Raw genomic sequence first — 24,683 nt, 5'->3', positions numbered from 1 at the left:
GGCCGTTTCGAAGAAGATCGTAGTAAGAACGTCAATGCTAAACGATATTGCAATTATTTGCGAATAAAATGACTCATTTAAAAAGATAAACGTACAGACTCGGAGAGAAATGTTTGTTCGAAATTTGTGTCTAGTAATATCACAATATCATTTGTAGTATCATATTTTATTAAGGCGAAATGTACGTGTGGTTGATTACAATTTATCTACATTCAATTGTTCCGCTGATTAATATCTTGTAACGTCATGACATTGCCACGCAACAGATGTTAAAGCCCGCGATTGTAGCGATATAATCGGAGCGATCAAATCACTGTGGGATCGACGGGCAGTCAAATGTGTTCGACAATCATTTACTTTAAACGGATCGATTCAAACTGATTTCCAACTTCGTTAACCCACCATAATGGATAGATTGCAAACGCCGCAATATATACGCGATATATAATTAGACGCAGTTTTAAATCAACGCCTATCGGGCGCGGCGTAACGAGCGGCCGGACCGGGCTGTAGGAACGTCCTTTCGTTCTGATTCCAGAACTGTTCAATTTCCGCAGGTTGATTGAAATGAAATAATCATTATTGTTCGTACCATGATCATCTACGATACGCGGTTCTATCGCGCGCCGCAACCGCCTGGTATTTATAATGACCATTGTTTCCAAATGCACGAATTTCCATAACTGGCGATTCGATTGTCGCGGTGTAACCGCGTTCACAATTTACGCAAGAATAACATTTCCAGCTTGTCGAGCTGTTTGACTAACCGTCCCTCGATTGAAACGAAAAATGAGAAGCAAAAAGGGAGAAACTCAATCTGCAGTATCGCGGTGCCCGAAACGTGATAGCAATCGTGCTGGACGAGAAGAAAATCCCGATCAAGCTCACATAACGGTCGATCGTTCCCGCCTTAATAACGGCGCCGGTAATAATCGACGGTACGAATGCGCAGCACGATCTGAAACATAATTGCATCGCCGATAACGCATAGCCGCCCTCGTACTTTAATGTTTGCCTTCCGGGAAGCAGGACGATAGCTCGTAGAGATATCCGCGAATCGCCGGCGCGTAATGAAGGAATTTATGACGCGAATTGCTCGATGAAAATATACTACCATTGCCTCACGCGGCGGCCTCGCCAAACCCCTCTGCTCCCGTGTCGATGTCCTTTTTCTTCCTCTGCTTTAATCGACATAAATTCTAATTACGTTGCCGCGCGATGCGTTTTCGCGAAATCCCTTGGATTCCATTTGTTCTACGAGTTGTTACACGCTTTCGCAATATGTTGCTCGCGAACTAATTCGCGGCGTCGACGACGACGCCGTCGTCGTCGTAACCAGGCGTTGTTTCCTACGGCCGATTTATTAATGGTCGACGCACGTGTTCACGGCGACAGGAGTTCGCTTCGTTTCGTTTCCGAGAATGTTATTTCGCAAACGACGCGACCGCCGATGCAACGGCGTCCGCCGCTACTCGCCTACTCCCGAATGTCGTCATTCTGATGGAATTAAGCGCCGCGGCGTTTACAGCTGTGTCGCGAATACGAGATGGCATCCGAGAATCCAGTAACGTCAGCATGGCGAACGACGATTAGCTCGGCTGATCAGATTAATCTCTCCAGCATCGCCGGTTGTCTGAGTGAGAACCTGATCTGAGTGACGATTGCTTGCAGGAGAACGTTTTCAAAAGCAGCGCATGCTCTTTCGGTTATTTCAACAACAATGCGTCATCCTTTACTCGGACGAGAAATCGTTGAGGAAATTGCTCGATTTATTTATCTATGAATTACTTTTCTCATTCCTGTTTTTATCTTCCTCGTAGTTTAACATATCTTTCATTTATTTTGATAAATCTTTTTTGCGCTCATGTGCTCATTTTGCACTTCTAGTTTGCGATTGCTATTGTAAGTCGGATACGAATAAAATTTTTGCGGCATTCTTTTATTCTCTAATAGTTATGGAATCTAGGTTTTCATTATGCGTCTCATTCTTTGTTGCAGACCGGAAACAGCTACAAATCGCCGGAGGAATCGCCGCACACGGAGCACAGCAGATTGAGGTGAGTGAGAACAAAATGTATGCTATTGAGCGCAACAAAACCGAAGAAATAACAAATGCAACCTCCAGTAAAGTTGTAAGGAGGAAAAAGCGCTTAGATAAAAACGGTTACGACGCGATGACCAAAATACTTTTGAAGCAAACCGTGCTACAAGCTTTTCAAGCTGCGAATCACAATTTGCTACGGTATTTATAATTATTTACGAAATGTCAATGTTGAATGTATAAAAGAGGGCACATGAAAATTGTTAATTAATCCACAATTATTTTTGGACCGCAATGTACAAATGGGTCGCGAATAATAATAATAAATTTCTTACGTCGCTTCTCTTCGAGATTCGATAATTAACCGCGAAACACATGACAAGTATAGAACGCTGCGAAGATTGCTTGACGTAACTCGAACAACGCGTCAGTGGACCACGCCAAATGTCCGACGTCGAGAGATAAATTTCAGACCTCAGTAATTTCCTCGACGATGCTGCACGTCGAATGCGATTCGTGACGCATATCGCCCGCAAGTTGCACGCAGAGTCAACACTAAAATTACTGAGTGAATTCCTGCGATGCTTGAGGCCTTGCCAGGTCGATGTCGTGTAATCTATTTTGCAAAAACAAAAATCCGTATCCTGACGCGAGATAAAATGCCGCGACGTAGCGACTTTTGATGCGAATCAGCAGCCACCATTGTTAATTCGATATAGCAATTACTGGATCGATCGTTCGTTCGTTGTTAAAAGTCTGAACGGTCGCAAAACTTACACGATTAAATGATTTATCGTTTATTCAACAACATTTGAACAATAGATGATCGCCGAAGTGGCAAAATTTCGTCTTCTGTCAATCTTAAGTGAGTACAATTTTAACGCGTAAGTATTATCACTGTTAAATAATTCAAGAACAATCATACCAGAATTGCGATATTGACTTACGAAAATATCAAGTAGTATAAAAATGCCAATTCTTGATAGTATCAACTGAAATTGAAATTCAAACGGAGATGCCCCGAAATGCGATCCATAAAAACGACGAATAGAATAAAAAATATTATCGTTTTCCGCTGCCGAAGGTGGAAAGATTTTGCCGGACTAAGGAAATCTCATCCGCTGTATGCTCCATATCGGTACCATGTGATGGCCGGTATATTCACGTCTCGTAACCGTACTATCCGTTCCTTCGGCTGTTCTAAAAATGCGGTACCCCGCCCGTCGTTTTGCAAGCACCGTTCCGGCTCGACGTGCGCTCGCCTGCATTCGAGTCGAAATTCATCAAATTCATCAAATTCCGAAATGCATTCTGTCACGTTAAATGTACTCGCACGAATTTAACGCGTTTCGTTATATTCTCCGACTTTTTTTTAGCAATGTGCAAAAAATGCAGCGTATTTTAAATCAATCTTGTCTATATTTATGCAGTCGAAGGATTTATTTTATGAAAAAAATATTTGATATTATTAGAGACACATTATGCATCATGGTGTATTGATGGATTATCAAGAAGTGCGTATTTTAAAAGAAATGCCTACTATAAAATTTACTATAGCCAAAGTCGACCTATTTTGCACGTATGAATGGAATGCACCATGATCGCGGAATATTCATGCGTCCAGCACGCATTTTTTTTTTTTTTTTTTTTTTTATTATGGGCCGGCTGCGACAAAATTTATCCAACCGAATGAACAATCAGTCGGCAAGATCCGAAATCGATTGACAGCCTGTCGCACGTGCGATGCGTTTTTTTCCACTCTCGATCGCCGTATTATGCGCGCGGTGCAAGGATTGATGCTATCCCAAAATCGAACCGGCACATTAAATCCGCCTCGTTCGACCGAAATGCGCATCCATCTTGCGTTACGACCGACGGCGCTATTTCCCGCTCGATTGCGATACTTTTAATAGGGAATCGGAGCGTTTCGTGTTCGCGGTAATGCAACTTCGAGGGAAGCTCGAGCAAACGGAAACGATTATCTTTCATTACACCTGCGATTCCCAGGTACAATGTGTTCCAATTAATCGGCACAGTTGAGGTGGATGCTAGCGGGGGACGGGGAGATTGGTGTGAGGGCGTCATATCAATAGCGGATATATCGCGCGTTTTACGATTACGGATTTTCGCGAGTTGTTATTTTTAGGATCAATATTAATTAGTGACTGCGGAGCGTTGCTCAGCCTATACAGTGATACTTGTTGAGCGTTACATTTTTTTTCCGCTTGTAGGTTTTATGATGATTAAAGTTTCAATATCACGAATATAATCGAGTATGAAAGAGAAAAAGTTGCCGGAAAGGGAAAATAAATTACGCGAGAAATATGAAGAGGTTTCTGAATGAGCGACTGAATCGGCGGCTATACAAATTAAGAACAATTTATGAAATGTGGGATTTATAATTTCAAATTTGACTGATATTTGATGAGCAAGTTTTACGGTTCGTAGACGATGTCGTTATTGGTGCTCGTAACCGGAAGAGTCGAAGAATCAATATTGTCCAAGTTCGTCGTATTGAAGAGGACATAAAACTTTACGTTCAAATTCGGAGAAGAAGAAATTACTGGTATCAACTACGCGGTAAAACACCACCGCGGTTAAGAGTCCGTGGTGGCTCGCGATCGTCTATTATGTCGACGGCCAGGTGATAAATGAACGAATGAAAGAATGTTACAGGACTCCGCAATTCTTTTTCCGTCGGCTTTTTCACTCGGAAACCTCCCATCGCACTTTTTTTCGCCAAGTGCATCGTCCATCCGACGATGTGTTTCTCCGTTTTCATGCGTAAATTCGATGCGACGGAATTAATTGGTTGGCTGACTGCGTATTCTACCCGAATATCGCACAAGCTGTAAAATCTGCGATGTTACGCAAGAACATTTTTTTGCCGTCGCATTGTTACAATATATATATTGTATATATGTATATATTTTCTACATGTTTATACATATATATATATATAAACGTGGAAAATGTAAAAAAAACCTTTTTAATGATTATTTATCACAGGAGATTTTCAAGTCTTCATATTTGAAAACTGCACGCAAATATATTTACATAAAATTTTTTACTTTACGATTTTACAGCAACAATATTGCGAAGATATTTAGTTTCTGGTTGCAAGTTACAATTTAACAATCGTGCTTGTCGGGCAAGGCTGTTTACGGGCATCCATCGCGTTATCAAGCTTTCCCATTCGTGGAGCGTGTGAATCGTCCGTAACTTCTCATCGACCGCGCGTTTATACGCGCGCTTATACATTCTGACGGGGAGTTGAAACGCGCGAGGCGTGAAACGCCGACTAGCGCAACAACCACCCGCGAGTCGCAAGGTGCGAGCGTGTCAAATTCGCGGGCAATATTGCGGTATTGCGGCCAAAGGCGCAGCACGCCGTCAGCGCTTACGTCTGTTCGTTGTACAAATCTCTCGTTTGTATTCAATCCGCTGACACTTATTTTATGACAGCACCTCGATGCGATTTCCCGATAATCCGAGTCACTCGTATTCTCACACGCGGGCTTAAGGATAATCCGTTAAGTGCTACACAATTTTCTCACACCTCGTAAGCCGCGCGTGTCACGAGATTTTTATCCACCATACACGAAAGCACGGCAAACATGACGTGAATTCTATATCAGTTTTAAAGTATTTACAAACATTATAAACTTGAATTATTTAAATGCAGAGTTTAAAACTTTATTTTTTCACGATAAAAAATTATTATGTATTAATATTTAATTGATTATAATTTTATAAAAACAAGTAGTGTATTAAAAGAAATAAGGGTCGCGTTTTTCTTCCACGTGAATTCACGTGGAAAGATTAAAATAAAAATTGTCATTATTTTCTTTTTTTAAAATTCATTACATACAGAAATTGGTCAAACAATTTTGCGCAACATTAACGATATGAAAGTTAACATTCTGCAAATGAAATTGCGGATGAGAAGATACGCTTGGCGACTCGACTTTCGAAGTTACGGCCGTTCCACGCCAATGTACGTAATTGGCTGCCGACGCCGCGAACTTTTAATTGGTTCCAGCCGTACATCCGTTTCGGCTCTGGTCCGATGATTTTTCATCTTCGTTCGGCCGGAAATCGGCGTCAAAAATAATAAGCGCGACGTGCAGCGGTGGATGGCTCTCGCTACGAAATCGGCTAATCATATTTTCGTGCAAGGAATACGAGCACACGAGATGTTACCGGGTTAATTAATGCCGCAGTGCCAATTATACGCGCGCGCACGTAATTAATAACAAAATATTAATGACAATGGGCCGCGTAATAACAACTAGAAAATTTACAAATGCCACTCGTCGAGTATTAACGGATCATCGTTGATGCGACGGCCGACGAACGAAAATGAATCATTATGAGGCTTTTGTTGTAATAACGGGATTATCATCTCGTTATCAAGTGCTGTTTTTCAATTCAGCGAACGATGAACAAATGGACAAACGCGGGGAGTGTTCTCGCCGAAATTAATGAGCTCACTCTTATCTGCGTTTTATTCGTTGATTCAGGTAACCAAAGATTGGTACTTGAGTATCTCTCTGGAACCAAGTACTTATCGTATTCAGAATCGGCCAATTGGATTGAAAGAAAATATTATTTCAAGTATCATTTTGCATCTTCAATAGCTATTCTGCTCTTTATTTGCTACTCTTGCGAGAGTACCTTCTGATATTCATAAGAACACTTTTTATTTACAACGCATTTTTATTTTACAAGGCCTAGAACTTTACTGCGATGCATTGAAATCTTATATTCTAGAATTCTAGACTATTTTTTGTTTGAAATATACATGTATATATAATTTCAATGCATTATAATAAAGAAAATATACAGTTTTGAAGTTCTAACAAATATTATGATATAACATTATAAAGCATAAAAAGTATAATAGTAATACAAATTGTAAGAAGAAATATTTTATATTATTTTTATGCGGGATAGATAACATATTTTCCAGATAAATTCTAATCCTCTGCCGTGTTAAAATTAATATTGAAATGTTTAGTGATATTAGAACTTTATGATTTTGTTTTTGCAACAGTCATTTCATCCTATGAGGACACTCTGTGCAAATCATCGTCATACTATCAGTCATTTGCAAACACAATTGTAATTGCGGTTCTACATATATTTTCCACGCAATATTTGCCATATCGGTACAACGTAATTGAAGCGTTCAAAAGTTTTTGGACCATCATTCGCGATCGTTCTGTCGACTGTTCGTGAGTTTATATTTATTTTGCAAAGTTACGCACAACGATATTGTTTCATCTATTCGGGATTGGAGTCCCGCTGGAACATGTTTCCAGTGGAAGTGTTTTAATTAAAGTGTTTTAATTTTAGAAAACTTTTCGAGATAAACGTAAACCTATAAATCGAGATCTCTGTTCGTTCGCTGTCACTATAGAAAATTCTATCGAATAAACCGATCACATGCAATACACAGTAAAAAAACAAATGAAATGACCAGAACCAACCTACTATATTAAACTATCGATATACGGTTTATAACACGTGAGTTGTATTTTATTTATTCGGCAAAAGAGCATAGAACGGACGGTGATGCTTTTGTACAGCGGAACAGTGGCGGGCACCGATCTGTATCGTCTATCATAAATTTATGATTTAACAAGAAACTAAAATTAGTAAAGGTGCACGTTTTATCGTCGTCGTTGCCGTCGACAATGCGAATAGCACGAGACACATTTAACGGGATTAGCACTCGAACGCGCCCGTCTTCTGGCTGGTTGCCAATGCAAACACCAAGACTTTCACTTCTATATTCAAGACTTTGCGATTTTCGTTGATTTTCATAGCGCAATTGCTCGCATAATTGAAGTCTGCGCGATAGATCAAATGTAGATTAAACTTGACATTTTATCGTGGCGATATTTGATCAAAATTACGCATGCAAAGTACATTATATTAATAGAGTCCTATATAAAACTTAAAATAGCCTCTGAAATCCGGCTTGAAATATTTGATTCGCACGCGCGAATATTATTTAACGACATGAGATATAAAATTAATATTACAAATTTTTTTGTAAATTAAAAATTAAAAAGATAAATTATTTAACATATCCAAAATATTTTTACAGTTTTAAAAGATTGGAAAGAAATAATCTCAAACGTTTGTTTCTTCTTATGAGACGTTTAAAAAGTATCGATTTTATCTGATTTGAAATCTATTTTGCTGTTAAGTTTATTAAGAACTATTTACAGAGCGTACAAGTCGCCGAACAATAAACGCGGAGTGCCTTTGCTCCGGTTTACCCGTCGATACGACCCCAGTGGCTTGCTTCCAAGTTAAACTCGACGACTTTCATGTGAATACGACGCTGCTGTAATAGTCTCCGCGTCGTCGGAACTACGGAGGCGAGGGTGAACAAAACGTAAGCTTAGGTCGGACTGTGTACTCATAGTTCTAACTCATAGACCGACCGGAGTTCATATCTGATAATCGGCATAAACGACGTATAGTAATAGATCCACCTTCATTTTTGTTTTACACGAAATCAGAGCGTTATATATGATTCAACTAATACTTTTCCTTTTAAAATTATTATTTTTTTTAAATTATAAATAATTACAAGAGAACTTTTAATTTGTAATTATTTTAGACGACTGTAATTATCAATTTATCAATTTATTGTATGCAAACATGTTTGTCGTTTTCTTCTACAATAAGATAGAGAATTGATAGAGGAAACGTTTTATTTTGGAAAACAAATATTAATTATCTCGTTCTCTTTCTCTCTCTCTTTCTCTCTCTCTCTCTCTCTTTCTCTCTCTCAAGCAGTACACATAAGTCTTTAGGATAACACCTGTATCTTACTCTTTTATTGCTACGCCATCACGTAGTCGTCGCACATCAAATGATACAGCACCGATAGTCGCCTCACCGGCGCGTATCCAATTTCCCTGGTGGCGCGATTTCACGTTGGGAAATAGCGTACTTCGCAAACAGCGAATTTTTACGTAGCAAGCAACCCAGCCAACCAACCAGCCAGCCACCGTGCTGGCTTTTCCCCGGTCCAGGAAACTCGAGAACTTGGCGGAATAAACTCGCTGCACGCGCGGCGTCGCGTGAAAAGACGCCGGCCTAGCCGGCGGTATCATCCCGGCATAAAATATGGATTATTCCGGATATTTGCATTTGGCAAACAAACCGTCGACGAGTCGCGACGCAAGTTCGTCGAAGTCGACGGGAAACTTTTCCTCTCTTCGCGATTGTGGTAATTATCGAATTGTTTGGCGTCCGAAATCATCAATTTTGGCGAAATGGCACTTTCAATCATCGTGCAAGCTACTGCGTTTTTCAATTCCCAAATTTATTCGGCTGCTTTTCTATCGATAATTATCCTGCGAGTTTCTTTAAAACCGGCATCGGCAAATTATCAGTCGAAAATTCTATTTAATTTATCTGAAATATCAATTTCCAAACTAAATGTTCGCTGAATGGCGCAAACTATTCGTCCGCCGGCATCGGCGCGAATGCAGCCGAGCTATTATTCTCGAAATTTTTCAACGTTTAGCTCTCTATTCATTCGCGTACGCGCACGGGTTTCTGGTTGCTGCTAATAGATCAGGATCGATTTGTGTGTCGGCGGCGTACTCCGCATCGATATTAATCATTTTAATCGAGCTATTGTTCGAGCTGCGAGAACGTCGGAGTAAAGAGCGATTACGTTAAGCCCTTAATCGATCGCGTTACCGTTATTCGAACGATCAGCATCATCGTCGCGATATTATTATCCGACCGAGACTCGATAGGATGGTTGCACGCGCGCGCGTATGCGATTGCCGCGCGGATTGACGTTTCGTTGTTGACCACGGAATCACGCGAAATTTATATCGGTGAACATATTGTCGGGCGGCGCGATGCGGCGATAGGCGATCGAGCATGTCGAGGAGGTGCGGAAATAATTGTTATTGCCGGCGACAAGCCACGTGCAGCGTCGACGAGATTCCATTACGCGTGCGAGCGCGACGCATGATTTCGCGCCGTTCGGATGGATTGCGCGCGACCTTTGGCCGTCGTAACAATCGTTCTTTCTATCGTCATTTTTTATACGGTAACCTGTTGTTGGTTACAATATACGCGCTTCCTGGTAATTTACGCGAGAGTGGAAGCATGTGTCGCGCTAAACGGAGAGATTAAAATGCGGATTTCCCATTAAAAGCTGGAATTTACTAATAGATCTCCACGGAGAATCATAAATCAGTACCGTTAACTAGTTGCTATTACGAGATGTAATACTATTTGCGATTTCTACTAGTCGACGCCGCGAGCGTCATTTTAACCAGCATCGTCGATTTTCGAAAAGTTTGTGCAAATTTATAATGTAATCATGTGAATTCCGATGAATTTTACTCTTGACGAGTACATCGTACACGTTATATAATATTTGATAATAAATATTAGAAAAAAATATCAGAAGAATATCTATATTGTTGATTCTGTCATTCACAATGTCTTGGGTGATGATAGTTTTTGACATTTTATGACAATAAGCCGCGGATATGTCGTTAAGCTTGTTATATTTTTATTTTATTTATTGTATTAATTTCTGGTCACTGAAGGCATTTTCAACAATTTTACATATTTTTCTCTCTGATACATATGTATATATGAAAGAGAGAAGTGTGCGCAATCATATATTGATTCTATTAAAATTTCGAAATTGTCAATTGAGACGCGCTCAATTCGAGAGGAACTTTTACTTTATCGAAATGACACAGCTACACGTTTCGCTCCAATTTTTTCTAGCTGTGGAATTAAATATTCATTAAGAGCGGTATTTTTCTCACATCTTATATTTCAAGATACATGCGAAAGCGGAAGAATCACTTCAACGCATACATACACAAGTCCGATCGCATTTCGCATGCAAATCGTGCAAAGATACCATCTATTTCTTTGACGCGCGCCTCCTTCGAATGTCTTCGATTTCGCGCACCTTCTTCTAAAGTCCTCAACATTCATCTTTGCTCATACGCGTGCGATTATTTCCATTCTCTTGGCGGTATCTGTTGGCCGTCGGAATATAACCGTGAAAGAAGGGTCCGATGGTGAATTGCAGATTTCTTCCCTTAGCTCGCTCGTGGTCGCGCGCCGCGCGTATGGGGATTCACCCGAGAGAGAATAGAAATGGGACGCGGGTGAGGGAGGGGGATGCGGGCGTCTTCGCTTGCAAATGGACTCGGATAGGCGCTTTGTGCGAAAATGAAAAAGTCACGAAGGCGGAAGGTAAGAACTTACGTATATACGTATAGGCATAAATATATGCGCCGTGCAAGCGAGATGGGGCGGGGGGGGGGGGGGGGTAGAAATAAATTCGTTGCACCCCGAGGACCGATATGATACGCCAGGAAAATATAGTACCGACCTGGAAATCGATACTACTGTCACCTGTTTGCATCCTCGCCGCGTTGTGGAGGATACGCAAGGCGGTCGTGAGAAGAGCAAGTTCTACGCTATCGTTATTCCGGCTTGAGATGATGACGTAGAAGTTGTGAATATCGTTTGGTTCTGCAGCGTTTATTTTAAGACAGTCGATAGCGATAAAATCGACGACTAACGATGAAAATAACAATAGATTTATGGTAAATTTAATTGAACAATATATACTCAGTTGGTTTTAAGAAAAATGGGAACTTTGAATTGCATTACGTTAAAAAAAAGGATAATTGAAACTGTGTACGCGATTTTGTGATGATTTTCAAAAATTTTCGATTTATGTCACGATTACATATGATATATTCCGCGATATAGCATTTACGTATGCTGCTTGTCGTATTGTAGCACAATTCAGCTAATAAATCAGCGGAAATGTTCGGTCGTAAAGAAAATGGAGTTATCGCGAGCTCCGCACGCGAAGAGAAGGTCAGGAAGAATTTGTCGCCACTCGAATGTCATTTCCTCGGCGGTATCGGTACGGTGAGTCGTTTGATAACCCACGTTATGCAATCGCCATTTCAGTATCCGTCCGTATGTCGAGGGGCTTCACGGCCGTATGAATATGCAATATTTCTCTACTCCGCGGAGAAGTTACGCGTTGTACATTACAATGCGTGTGTATATATATATACAATATACACAATATATGTATATGTATATTGTATGTATATTATATATATATACATAATATACATATATACATATACTATATATATATATATATATATTTCTGAATAAACCAGACCTTTCATCTCCCGCGGCATGACTACCGTATATGCATATCTTCCTTCTATGCTGTGCTTACTCACGGTGGAGTGCAAAACGAGAAACGCGGTGAGTTTTCGCCCGCAGAGGGATGACAATACGATTATTTATCTTGCACCCTTTGAAATCTTGATCCTAAATCACCTCTCCCTTCGTCCCGGACGGCTACAGACGCTCGTCGAGAAAAGCCCCACCTTCAACGCGCATTTAGCGCTGAATGCACGTGCCTCTGATTCCAGATTTCATTTGTCTAATGGGAAAGGCACCGTCAATGGTGGATCTGAGATGAGAATTAGGAAACCACATGTGAACGCAGTTACATGGGAAAGCGCTCAGCTTCCAAAATGTTCGACTGTAATATTTTTCACCGTTGAAATCAAATTCCATGTTGATCTCCCCTTTTTTTTTTTTTTTTTTTTGTGTAGCCTAGAATTTTTCGCGTAACATTTGCAAAATCTGGGTTATCTCGCGATACGTTTCCAAACTTGGCTATCTTGTGTAATTTGTGTCACAGCATCCGAGCGCGCTTGAAAAAAAATACCTCACGTAAATCGAGGGATGAGTGTATAAAAATACGGATTAAAATTCCACACCAATTAAAATACCCTTCTGAGTGAAAAAAACCAGCAGCAGCGTCATCTGATAAAGTTATTCATTTCTCGTGGGGCGAGGCGTCGGCGATATCTTTGCGCTTTTGAAAATAAAGAGATCACAATGGAAGAAGCGAGGCGAGTGTGGATACAACGGGGACAAACTTCGCGTCTTACCTGGCAGCAGCGCGCACCAATGCCTTCTGGAATTTCGCCTGCCATAGGAACAGGGCGCACCAGGTGTCTGCCTCGTTCCGGAAACGCGACAGCATCGCTTTTGGAGACGGCGCACACTCGTCTTCCGTTTCCGTCCCGATGCACAATCCGCGTTACTCTTCGAGCTCTTCTGCGTTTGATCAAACTGGGTTCTTTTTACATGCGCAGCGATCGCGAATCGTACAAAGAGACGTTCCCTATTTGTTCTCAGGCTCGTCCTCTCGATCTCCTTTTGCTTCCGCCGTGGAGTTATCCGCGTCTCATTCTCTTCCACCTTCCTGCTCTCCTTGTTCTGGAAATAAAGAGGCTTACGGGATAGGAAAACCTCAATCAAGGAAGCACATTGGGCGACGTCCTGAATATTGGAAAATTGAAAATCAGTTAGTCTGCCAATGTTGACCAGGAACTTCCGTATGGAACGAGCTCTCGTGCTAATCGCGGGCTGTCTTTTTCAAACCGAGCAATGCAAGACTGGAAGGCGTATCGTAAACATATAAAATCATATCTTCAAAAATAATTTATTATATTATTCGGATTTATACGAACAAGGATTGAATTGCGCATTAAATTACAGGTAATGTTAATTGATCCAAACGTGTATTAATAATATTTTGTAGGTGAAATTTATTTAATCGTATAATTGTGCCTAAATTTTATGAAAATTTTTTCTCGCATATATAATTAGTTATATTTAGTTATATTTCTGATTTATTATATTATATAATAAGTTCTGAGTTTTTATGAATAGGTATATATACTTTGCGGGAATGATACAGCAAAGTTGCGAGAGGCAAGACAGAGTGGCCATTAGCGAAGTTGTAAATAGATTCCATCTCTCGGGGTATGCCAATAGCACGAGCGAAATATCCACAAGCCCCGACGAAAAATTCTTCGGTACTTCGTGGAGTTAAAGCGAAGATATTCCGAGATTTTTCTGCCGCGCGCGGCGAAGATTCTGTTTCGTAAAAGCCCCCGGATGTATCCCTGGGTTTTGTAGGTGTATAAGTTTGCGCCGATCGATAAAGCGGTTCTATGCTGTTGACGAAAATATACTGTAGAAAATGGAAGTAAAATAAATGGAATAGGATCGCGACACTGCGCATCGATGGCGCGGGCGTACGTGAGAAGGCGGAAAGGGGAAGGTGGATGCAAGATGCACAGGATCATTGCCGGAGAAGAACAGGCTCCGTTAGATTTATTCCTCGTCCCTATTGAGACACGATCGTTTATATTCTCCGGAATAGATATTCGCATCGGGTCCCATCTCGAGTCGTACTTCTCAAATGCGTGTTCGCCGTATGCCACGATTCCCCGAATACGACGCGTACGAGAAGGCGGATAGGACGAGGACGTTCAGGGAATTGGATGTTAACACTCGTCCTCGACGTTCCGTGATTTGTCGAGTCGCTCGACTTTCGATTGCCCGCTGGAGGATGACTCATACAACGAGTTTTCGAGGCAGGAGTGTATTAATATCTCGCATTTGTTAATCTACATATATTTTTTAATCCCGACGTTCTGATTCTTCGTGAAATTTGTTATTCTATTGAATAACGCTTAATCGTACGCTTACTAAATATGAAACAAATGTTAAATATATATGTATACATTGAAAGTTAAAGGAATGTAAAATAGTAATTTGTTTATCTTCGATGTGTCGTAGATGCAAACACTAGAAGCACGAAATTGAAAAGATTGGAAATTGCGGCGATGAAACTTGGTAAAAACATATTAGTATTTCAGATAATAATCACATTAGACAATGTTTCATATTTAAATTCCATTTTAATCTAGACAAAGACATACGGAATGCAATTGCATTTGAAAGTGATATTATTATAGCGTCTAAATTGCTATAAAATATCAGAAGGGCCGAATTTATTCTATAAACAAAATTATAATTTGTGTAATAAATTAGAACTCATTAAATTATACGTATATACTATTCCTTGATTTATGGAAGATACGTTCCACTTCGTTCTTCTTTACGCGGTCTTGTATCGCGCAATTCGAGTCAAGATAGTAGAAAAAATGTAAAAAAAAATCTTTTTTTTGAGAATATTTTTATTTCATTAGTATTAACACAAAAAATCCGCATGGATCGAGAAACAAGTGTAATCTGTTTCTTTTTTCTCTTCAAATTAGCCAACTCCTGTACAGTTTTTACATAAATAATTGTGGGATTGATCTTGTAGATTGCGTAAAATCCTTATTTCTGTAGCTGATATTATCTGATGCTGGGTGTATTCACGATGCAGTTAAGGGATACGTACGCCGATGATGCGAAAGGGCGAGAAGGCTCCCGCGGGTATGCATTATCATCCCGGGACATTAGGTACCTTGTTCGTGGAGTGCGCTTCGTGTGCCCACACATCGTTCACGCGGCACTGTACACGTGTACACGAGCCGCATAACGCGCGATTTCCATGGGAATGCGGCCAGCAGGATTGAGTTTGCATCCGAAAGATAACCCTGGACGGAGCACCGTCCTTGTGTGCTCCGCTTACATCGATCTACAAAGGTCATTGTATCGGAGCCCAAACATCTTCGCGAGAGAAATTGTCGCCATTGTGAGATCTACGTTGCTCTATTTCGATCGGCCTGCGATTGATTGTAGTCAGTAGTTAGCGCCGATTATGGTCAGACGTGTATTAATTGGCGTTATGGTGGATTTATACAAAGAAGCATGTTTTTTTCTCATATATTTTTCTATAATTTTTTTATTTTATAGCTGACTTTATTTATAATTATGTTATTTATTTTTGTTTTATTATTTTATGGCCAAAATTATTTGCATTTATTTTGTTTCTTTGAACCTTGAATATTTCGGGATTAAATGCATTTATATTATATATGTTATTAATACTTAGCGTTTATAAATTTATAACGCTGGTGTTCAAATATTGACATGGCGAGATACCTAAACATCCGAGACGTTTAATATCCGCAGATATTTTACACGATTTATATTATACATTAAAAAACTGTTCGCCGCGACGTATGTACCGCTATTCTTTCAACGTATGTTATTGCTCGCACGGCATTTTTTTGCAGAGCGTGGACGATGGTCAGAGATAAATACTCAGAATCGAAATTGAATCGCGCACATGTCGTTTTGCACGTGAAATAGTTTTGCGAACGCGAATGGTAATTGATGTTTATTTGACGTTCAGTTTTCGAGCGCGCGGCGCGACGTGTGATGCGACGGCGCGTGAACTTATGAACGTTTTGGTTCGGTTCGTGGCACCGTGTAACGATATTGTTCAGCAGACGAGCTGTCACGGGACGTAGCTCTCGCAGCCCTAAAATACTGACAATGCGAAACTTTGTTGCCGCCGCCGCTGGGCTGGGACGCGCTTAACGCCTGATGCTGCTCATTATGTTTACGAAGTGGAATTGACACTCGCGTAAGTAAACGCTATTCTGCGTCATAAGCGTTCTGATGTCTCATTTAGATGGAAAACGCATTACCAACAGGCGCATATTTACAACGGCTGTGATAAGATTTCATTGTTAACGAAATTTTCAATTATTTTTTTTTTAATATTTACTTTTTATATTTCTTATTACTTATTTTTAAGACTTCCTAATTAATATATTCTTGTTTCGAAATGTTATATTAAAGGCAAACACAAAAGATGCTTAGTGGAAGGCAATTCTAATTAAGTAAAACGAGTAAACATAATTTGCTTGTTTTTATAAGGAGTTTTTATCGATGATTGTCTTAAGTCTCGGCGCCACGCTTCCAAATGGACAACGTTATTGATACCACCGCAATTACTGAGACGGCCATAAACGGGAGACAAATGGCATTTTAGACTTTATTTTTTTTTCGAGAAGATTAAGTGAGAAACGTGCTCGAGGGACTAGTCGAAAACAAAACAGTAATTAATGCGGAATGGCTCCTCCACGCGAAAGGAAGGTGATAATATCTGAAAGAGTATGACGGCAGATGGTTGTGAAAAAAGATTTTGCGACCTTTGCACGTAGTGTCAGAAATTTTCTAAACTACATGTGTTATATTTAACAAATGCTGTGTGTTGTTATTAACGTTTACAATTTCACCTCTGTGACGTTGACCCGCCATTTTTTAAAATTGAAAAAAATGATTAGAGTTCTGGATGCCTCCCGAGGAGTTCTAGAGTTCTCAGTCTATTTTAGAAAGAGTTCTGCCATTTAAAGTAAAGAAAACACCAAATTTTTTTATAGTTTTGAGTAGATAAAATTTGAAATTCTCGACTTAGAAGACGAAAAATAGCGAGAACTCGTTCAATTTTGGTTTTAGCATTTTGAGCCTTAAGGATAGAACTCTTCGGGGGATATCCAGAACTCTCAACAAAACTACCGGTTACCGAGAAAAATTTTTGTTAGAAATTTTTTAGACCTGTAACTTTAATCATTGAGAATTTTTTTATTTTGCCTCGAAGTGCTTCGAATATTAATAATTATCGCTAGAACTCTTCGGGGGGCGTTCAGAACTCTCAACAGAACTGCCGGTTACCGAGAAAAATTTTTATTACAAATTTTTTGGACCCGTAACTTCAACCATCGAGAACTTTTTTGTTTCGCCTCGGAGCGCTTCGAATGTTAATAATTATCGCTAGAACTCTTCGGGGGGCGTTCAAAATTCTCAACAGAACTGCTGGTTACCGAGAAAAATTTTTACCCTAGTGAAACATAATTTTTTAAAAAATTCCCAATGGTTGAAGTTACGGTTCCGAAAAATTTCAAAGTCCTACAGTGATAAAAATTTGTCTCAGTAACCGGCAGTTCTGTTGAGAGTTCTGTATAGTTCCTCACGAGTTCTAACGATTATCCTTAAGTCTTAAAACGCTAAAACCAAATTAAACGAGTTCTCGCTATTTTTCGTCTTTTAAGTCGAGAATTTTAAATTTAATTTTCGTAGTATTTCGAGCAGAACTATTTTTGAAACTTATCTAGAACTATAGAACTATTTGAAATCTACTCAGAACTATAAAAGAATTTAGATTTTTTACATAATGGGGAGTGTCGTGAAGTTAGTCCCCCGATTTTTCAAATGGTGTTTTCTTTACTTTAAATGGCAGAACTCTTTCTAAAATGGACTGAGAACTCTAGAACTTCTCGGGGGGCATCCAGAACTCTAATCATTTTTTTCAATTTTAAAAAATTGAAAGGGGGCCAACTTTACAGAGGTTACAATTTCATAAGAGAAGAAGAAAAGTCGAGCTTCAATGCAAAGTGATAACTTTTTAAATAATTCTATTTTATTTGGTTATTAAATATATTGAGGTTTTAAAACTTTTTTTTGTATAATTAGTTATGTTATTAATGCTAAAGCTAAACTAAATTCAAATATATTTTAAGTAAAAAACTTGTAATTGCGATTAATATTAAATACAGCTGCAATTTACTTTCAATTAATATTTTGCATAGTTTGATCGCAGAAACTTGAGCAGTAAAGCTTAAAATACTTAATACGCACATTGTTCTCATTATTACAACGTAGCAAAAACTTGTAGCAAAACGCTGAAACTTGTAACGTCCACATTTTTTGTTTAATTAATATCCGCAAGCGGGACACGTCTGTAGTCGTAAACCCCGTGAGCGACCGAGTCACCGCGATACACACGCTTTTAACATCGAGGCGGGAGCGTATCCGAGGACGTATTCGCGGGGGTGGCGAGCGGCGGATGGTGGCAAGATGGATACTGGACCGGCATCTCGCAGTGAAACTTTTAGAATCTCCGGAGAACGAAGACGGGTATACGTTGGTACATTTCGCATTCCCTATTCCTGCGGGATCTCGCGCTTGCTCTTTCTTTCCCACGTCCGCCTTCTCGCCCTTCTTCTTCTTCTTCTTCTTTTTCTTTTACCCGCTTCCCTTTTCCCCTCTCATCGTCGCTCGAACCCGGTTAGAGAGGAAGACGCGCGATCTGAGATACGCTATGGCCGGTGTATAGCAAGCGACGCCGGTGCTGTTGCTGCCGCCGTTGCTGGCTGGCTGGCTGGTTGGCTGATGGCGCCGATGCTGATGGCGCCTTCGCATATCGCGAAGCACTGGAGCCCTGAGTCGAGGGAGAAGAGATAAAGTTCGCGGCAGTATGCTGATACGTCAGCCTCGGCACCGCAGGTGTTGTGCATGACCTATACATCGCACCTACTCCCTGTCTTCATCCTCTCCGGCTCTTTTTTTCTTTCTCCATTTTTCTCCGCGTCTCGTCACGAAGTGCGAGCTTGCGCTTACGGCCACGCGTACGCCGAACTTCCCGACTAAATAAACTCCAGCCCGATGCATGAGCTACGTCGCCGTCTGGTAGATACACCGTTCTTTCACTTTTCCAACCGAATCGGGAACGACTCTTTCAGATTTTCAATGATGAATTTAGAGCGATTTTTCGTGTGGTAAACGTTTTCTCGTAATTTGTGTATTTTTTTAATTGGATTTCTTATGAGAGTGAGAGAGACAGAGAGATAAACTTTATATAAAAATCTAATAACACACACATATACACAAACTTTGTTTGAAGCAATCAATTTTTTATTTTTTATAATTTAAATTCTTAATAATGATGTTTATACTATTATTATGCAACTGAGCAAAAATCTATGATATTTGAGACATCTTGCGTTTGTACGTAAAGATTTGTCTACGTATAAAAGGAAGACTTTTTCGCAATGCATTTGATTTGAGCTCGACACGTTCCATGCTCCCGCATGTTACCGTCGCTCTTTTAATTACCAAGTGTGATACAGTTTTATTTTTTTCATCAAGTGTGCGGGTCGGTAATTAAGCTAGATAGCGTGTACACATTTGTTAACTCTTCGGTAGGTTAATGGCTTACCAGATACCGCCAAAGAACGCTCTTCTACTCTTTGTCTCGTCCCGACTGCGAATTATTCAGTCTCGTGAAATCACTGTCGAGCGCCAACAGTCGCGAATTAATTCAACTTCCTCGACTCGTGCGTAGGAATATCATCCGTGGAATTCTCATCACGAAGATAAGGCCTAGTCAGCTGGGCTGAATAACAAAATAAGACAGCAATGCTTGGAATATTATATGACGCGTTAAACCGAGCGAATAAGGAAGAACGAAAGCATATTTCCGTGGAGTCAATTATTTTTAAGTAAAATAAATTACTAAGATATTAATTATTAAGGGAATAATTAGTATATTTTTATTTGCATACTGAGATAATTACAGGTGTCAATCTTAAGTTCATCATGAATAAAATTCTACTCATGTGTGTTTCAAAGCGAATACTTTTATTCCTCAGTTTCTTAATTAAGTTGAGCACGAAAGTTTTGAAGTTTAGCGATGCTCAAAAGAGGGATCTAGTTGCGTTAATATTGTGGGCGGACACTCGACGCATGTATTAAAGGGCCTACCTGCAACCCTTAGCAGTGTGTAACGCTTGGCTGGCAAGTTGCCACTGGAAATTCCTGCGGAAGCGGTTCGCCACTTGGTCGGAGCGACGACTGGATGAACCGAATTAAACGAGGAGTCTCCGCATTAGATGGAAGTTCGTTATTACCATGCGCTCGCCGATCCGGTAATCTTACCAAGTGCTCGTTAACGACGACTTCAGAATTGGCACTTTGCTGGAGAAAAAATGGATACGGAAATACGCACGCTAGTCGAGGATAATGAAATTCTCTGGTAAATCCCCGCGATTTTCCAGGCAGGCGGTCTTTCATCGTGTTTGCATTTTCTCGCTAAAATTATTATTGAATACGACAGAGTTATACATTCGAGATGGCGGGTCCCAAAGGTTAATAAATTTTAAATAACACAACATTGCCGGATAATAACAAAATTTGCGCCGAATTTATGATGACACGGTGATCTGTTAAATTATGCTAGGACCGCTTGCGACGCGATGACAAAATTATTACGTATAGCTCTCGACTTTGTTTTCATTAAATTGGATTACATTTTATTGCGAACGAATGCGAAATTGCATGTCCGTTTGCGTGAGTGTGTTAATTACAGCGCATTGCGAACAATGGATTCGCGTAATAGACAAACTGATTAAACGCCGCATATTTATAAATGTTAACCAGTGTAATTATTTGTTATATTAACGTGTCAAATAGATCCCGCAGCCATAAGTAAGCCGTTTGGAGTTGGAATATACGGTGCATTAAATTTATTTAATTAATAACGGTGAGGTGCTTCGTGTTCGAGCGTCGAAAGAATTCACCTGCGCGCCGCGCCGCGCCGCGCAACTGCATTGCTCCTGCTGCAGCGGGATCGTTTTTTATGCGTTTACTCACGAGATATTTTCCCCGTGGTTGCGATACTTTGCAATATCCTCAGAAATTTGGGAAATTTCGGTAGCTTTCGCGTGGAAGAGAGAGAGAGCGCCTTTGACTGAGAAAGAGAAAGAGAGGAAAAGAGACAGGAAACCTTTGACCGTGCGAACTCCAAAGAAATTCTCTAAAAATCGACGAGTGGAGGAGGTCAGCAGAGGAGGCGAGTATAAGGGCTACCATTTAAAGGCAAATACGCCAAAGTTGAGTAGTCAGCGGATAAGAGCACGGCCGAGGCACAAGATTCACAAAGCGCGGAGAATTTCTTTGGTGCTCCACTGCGGCGGCGGCGGCGGCTGTCCAACCGTCCCTCTCCACTTTCTGTGCCACCGCGTATATGCTCTTTATCCGCTCTTCGCCCTATACCTACCTTCCCTCCGGCGTCGTCCATCTTTCTCAACGCATTTTATTAAATAAATACCTGAGCCTTTTGCGCTGCAGGCACGCGCACGTGCGCAGCGGGCTTTCGCTAATAGAAAAGCAGCTCTTTTACTCGGCGCCGTCGCAAAGGGAAAACATGATGAGCTGTTGCGCTTTGTGAAACTTTTTCATCCTCGTGGAAGGAGAACAAGCAGATGGGAACGCGGTGACGAGGGCACGTTGGGCTTCGAGATCTCCCCCTTTTGCGATCAGCAATACCGACGACGCTCGGCGCCTTGGGCAACGTCGTCGTTGCATTTTAATCGTTCTCGCGCTCCACCGCAACCGCACGATCGCAATCTTGGTTTTGTGGCTTGAGGCTTTTTTTTTCAGAAATACAAGGTTTTTTTTAGAGCCTTCGTATTTGCGGGAAACATGAATTTTTCGGGGACAGCTCAATTTTCGGAGCTTAAATAATCCAACTACACGTAATAATTTGATGTAAAAAATTTCCACCAATTTGACTCGTATGGCTGCGACAACGAAGAAAGTTACGACAGACTGTGATAATGATCTAACAGCGATGAAACCGGGAATTTAGGGATTGTTATAAACTCGCCAATTGCGAATTCGTGGAAAGCCGCGCACGGTAAACGTCACCACCAATCCCGCGTATTAACCTTTTGCGTAAAATACCCTTTTTTTTTTTATCGAATGATGGCGAGTTTATTGACACTGTCGATATGAAATGTGCTCTCCCCGCAGTGCGAAATACTGATACGTCTTTCCTCACTTGCGGGCGGGAATTGCGTTAATTGAATTGTACATTGGCCGTCACGCGTATGCGCTGCTAAAAGCGCACTCGGTGAACATTTACAAACAATATTGTGCTAAACGCTGTGTATCGTGGCATGATACACAACAGCGAGGCAGGTGCCGTGGCCGTATTTTAGCATCACCATACGCGAATATTAAGCATTTATTGGCCTGTCTACAAATAGTCGACAATGCGATAATCAGCAATACGTTCATTTATCGCGACGTTACGACGACGCTTGTTTATTGTAAACGCAACAAAATGACAAACAGGGGATGATTGGGAGGATGGCTGGGCGGTTAATCGTGCCGATCCGCCGACGTAAATTCGAATGCAACTCCTCAATCTCCATCGACGTGTCGCACAATTCCATCGATTTTGCTTTCTTACGCCGCTCGCGCGCCTCGCGAAGATTTTATTTGTATATACAAAAGTAATTACGTGCATACTGAATGCATCTGCGACCAAACGGATAATACTAGTATTTCCTTCGCTGCCTTCTATCCGCGAAGTAGAAACTGAAATCGAGAAGAGCGGTTACGAGAACGGAAAGCGGAAGAATGTCCCGGGCGTGGGCGGCACACGGCAGGAACACGAGGGGGAAAAACTTAAAACGACACCGCGCAGAAAGGAGGATAGTGATTGAATGCACGACCCCGGGGGTAAGAATCGTTTCTCGAAACTGTCGGACGTAGAGCGAACTGCGGCGGCTTTGTCCGCGCGCCAGCAAACGACCCGTTCTCTCTTTTTCTCTCTCTCTCTCTTTCCCTCTCGCACTCTTTTCTCACGCGCGCGAATAATGGCGAATTGAGGAAAGAAGGGCGCGGCGCGGCCACCCCTGGTTCAGGGGACGAATATACCGTTGCGGAGAATTTGTCCGTTTCATTTACCGCGAGATATTTTCGGTGCCGACCACACGAACAGGAAAGCGGCCGGAAGTTATATCGCGTTTATTGCGAGATGAACTTCGACGATGCTTCGTCCGCGACTGAAGTCCGCTCGACAAAGGTTTTTCCCTCCGCTTTTTCCAGCGCTCGGTCTCGGAGTTCGGTGGCCCGGAGTCTGGAAACGTTTCCAAGGCTGAATTTCCAGGCGGAGAACGTTGTCCTTGGAATCCGGGTTCCTACTCTGCGTCCGCCGTCCTCATCCCAACTCCATTCCTGTACGTCTATTGTCATGGTTTTCATTGTGTGTCCTACGGACGAGTCTGCGGAACGGCGGACTCTAACGAATTGCCCGACCGGAAGCTGCTGCCCCTCGGCCTGGTCAGCAAACTGATCGTACTCACCGCTAAATAGGCCCATTCTCGGAAATCGAGATTACTTTTTCCCTCTTCCCGATTTTCTTTGCATCGTTTTTTCGTTCTATCGCATTGGTGTTTTTTTTTTACTTTTTTCTGCTTAAATTTGCCCCCAATTTTCTCATTTTGTAAAATTAGAATTTTTGCGCATTCATTTATGACATTAAAAATTAGTATTTTAAACTATCACTGTTTTCTTCTACATTTATCGTATATTCATGATTCAGTTATCAGCGATTCAGTTTGCGCTGGATCCGTTTATTTACAAATACGGCACGGTGAATATATATATATATATATATATATATATATATATACATATATATTTTTCTGAATATACAATCATCGAACGGATCGAGCTAATATGATAGATTGAATGGAAACAAAGCTCGCATTTCTATTCCCAGATTTATCGAAAGTAGACTATTGTGTAATGTATTGTATAGTTATAATGAATCAATTTATTATTATCTAATAAATTTTAATTTCTGTTATTCTTGCGAGAGCTTGAATTATACAGTTTATTAGCGGGATAAGTTAAAGCGGTAGCTTGAAGAAGATGCGAGGGTCAATAGCAAATTTAATAGGTTCGATTTCTTCGATCGCGTTACCGTCCACGATGTGTACACTTGATAGTCACTTACTAACGGAACCTCCGCCTTCGTCCTTCGTCGTCATCATCCTCGTCGTTCCCATCCTCGGCGAACACGGAGTGGCTTTAGAAAGTTTCCAAGGCGGGAATATTAGTTTTTGCCTTGAGAACCGTAGGAGCTTGCCGGCGGTGGGATGGTAAGAATTGAAAAAGCTGGACGAGGGCGAAAATT

The 24,683-nt window shown here is 40.9% G+C and overlaps 1 protein-coding gene across 3 annotated transcripts in view; it reads left to right on the top strand.

Annotated features, from left to right (window-relative positions):
- Window positions 1-24,683, top strand: part of Scgdelta (sarcoglycan delta) — a 179,558-nt gene that overhangs the window by 118,263 nt on the left and 36,612 nt on the right. For all 3 annotated transcript variants that reach the window (XM_012370815.2, XM_067347984.1, XM_012370980.2), the window contains one exon: window positions 1,999-2,057. In XM_012370815.2, the coding sequence (XP_012226238.1) occupies window positions 1,999-2,057 (59 nt within the window). The remainder of the gene's footprint in view (window positions 1-1,998; window positions 2,058-24,683) is intronic.

Source organism: Linepithema humile, chromosome 1 (assembly GCF_040581485.1).
Source record: "Linepithema humile isolate Giens D197 chromosome 1, Lhum_UNIL_v1.0, whole genome shotgun sequence".
Lineage (NCBI taxonomy): Eukaryota > Metazoa > Arthropoda > Insecta > Hymenoptera > Formicidae > Linepithema > Linepithema humile.
The sequence above is the reverse complement of the archived record's forward strand: the minus strand, read 5'-3'. Positions and strand labels throughout refer to the sequence as shown.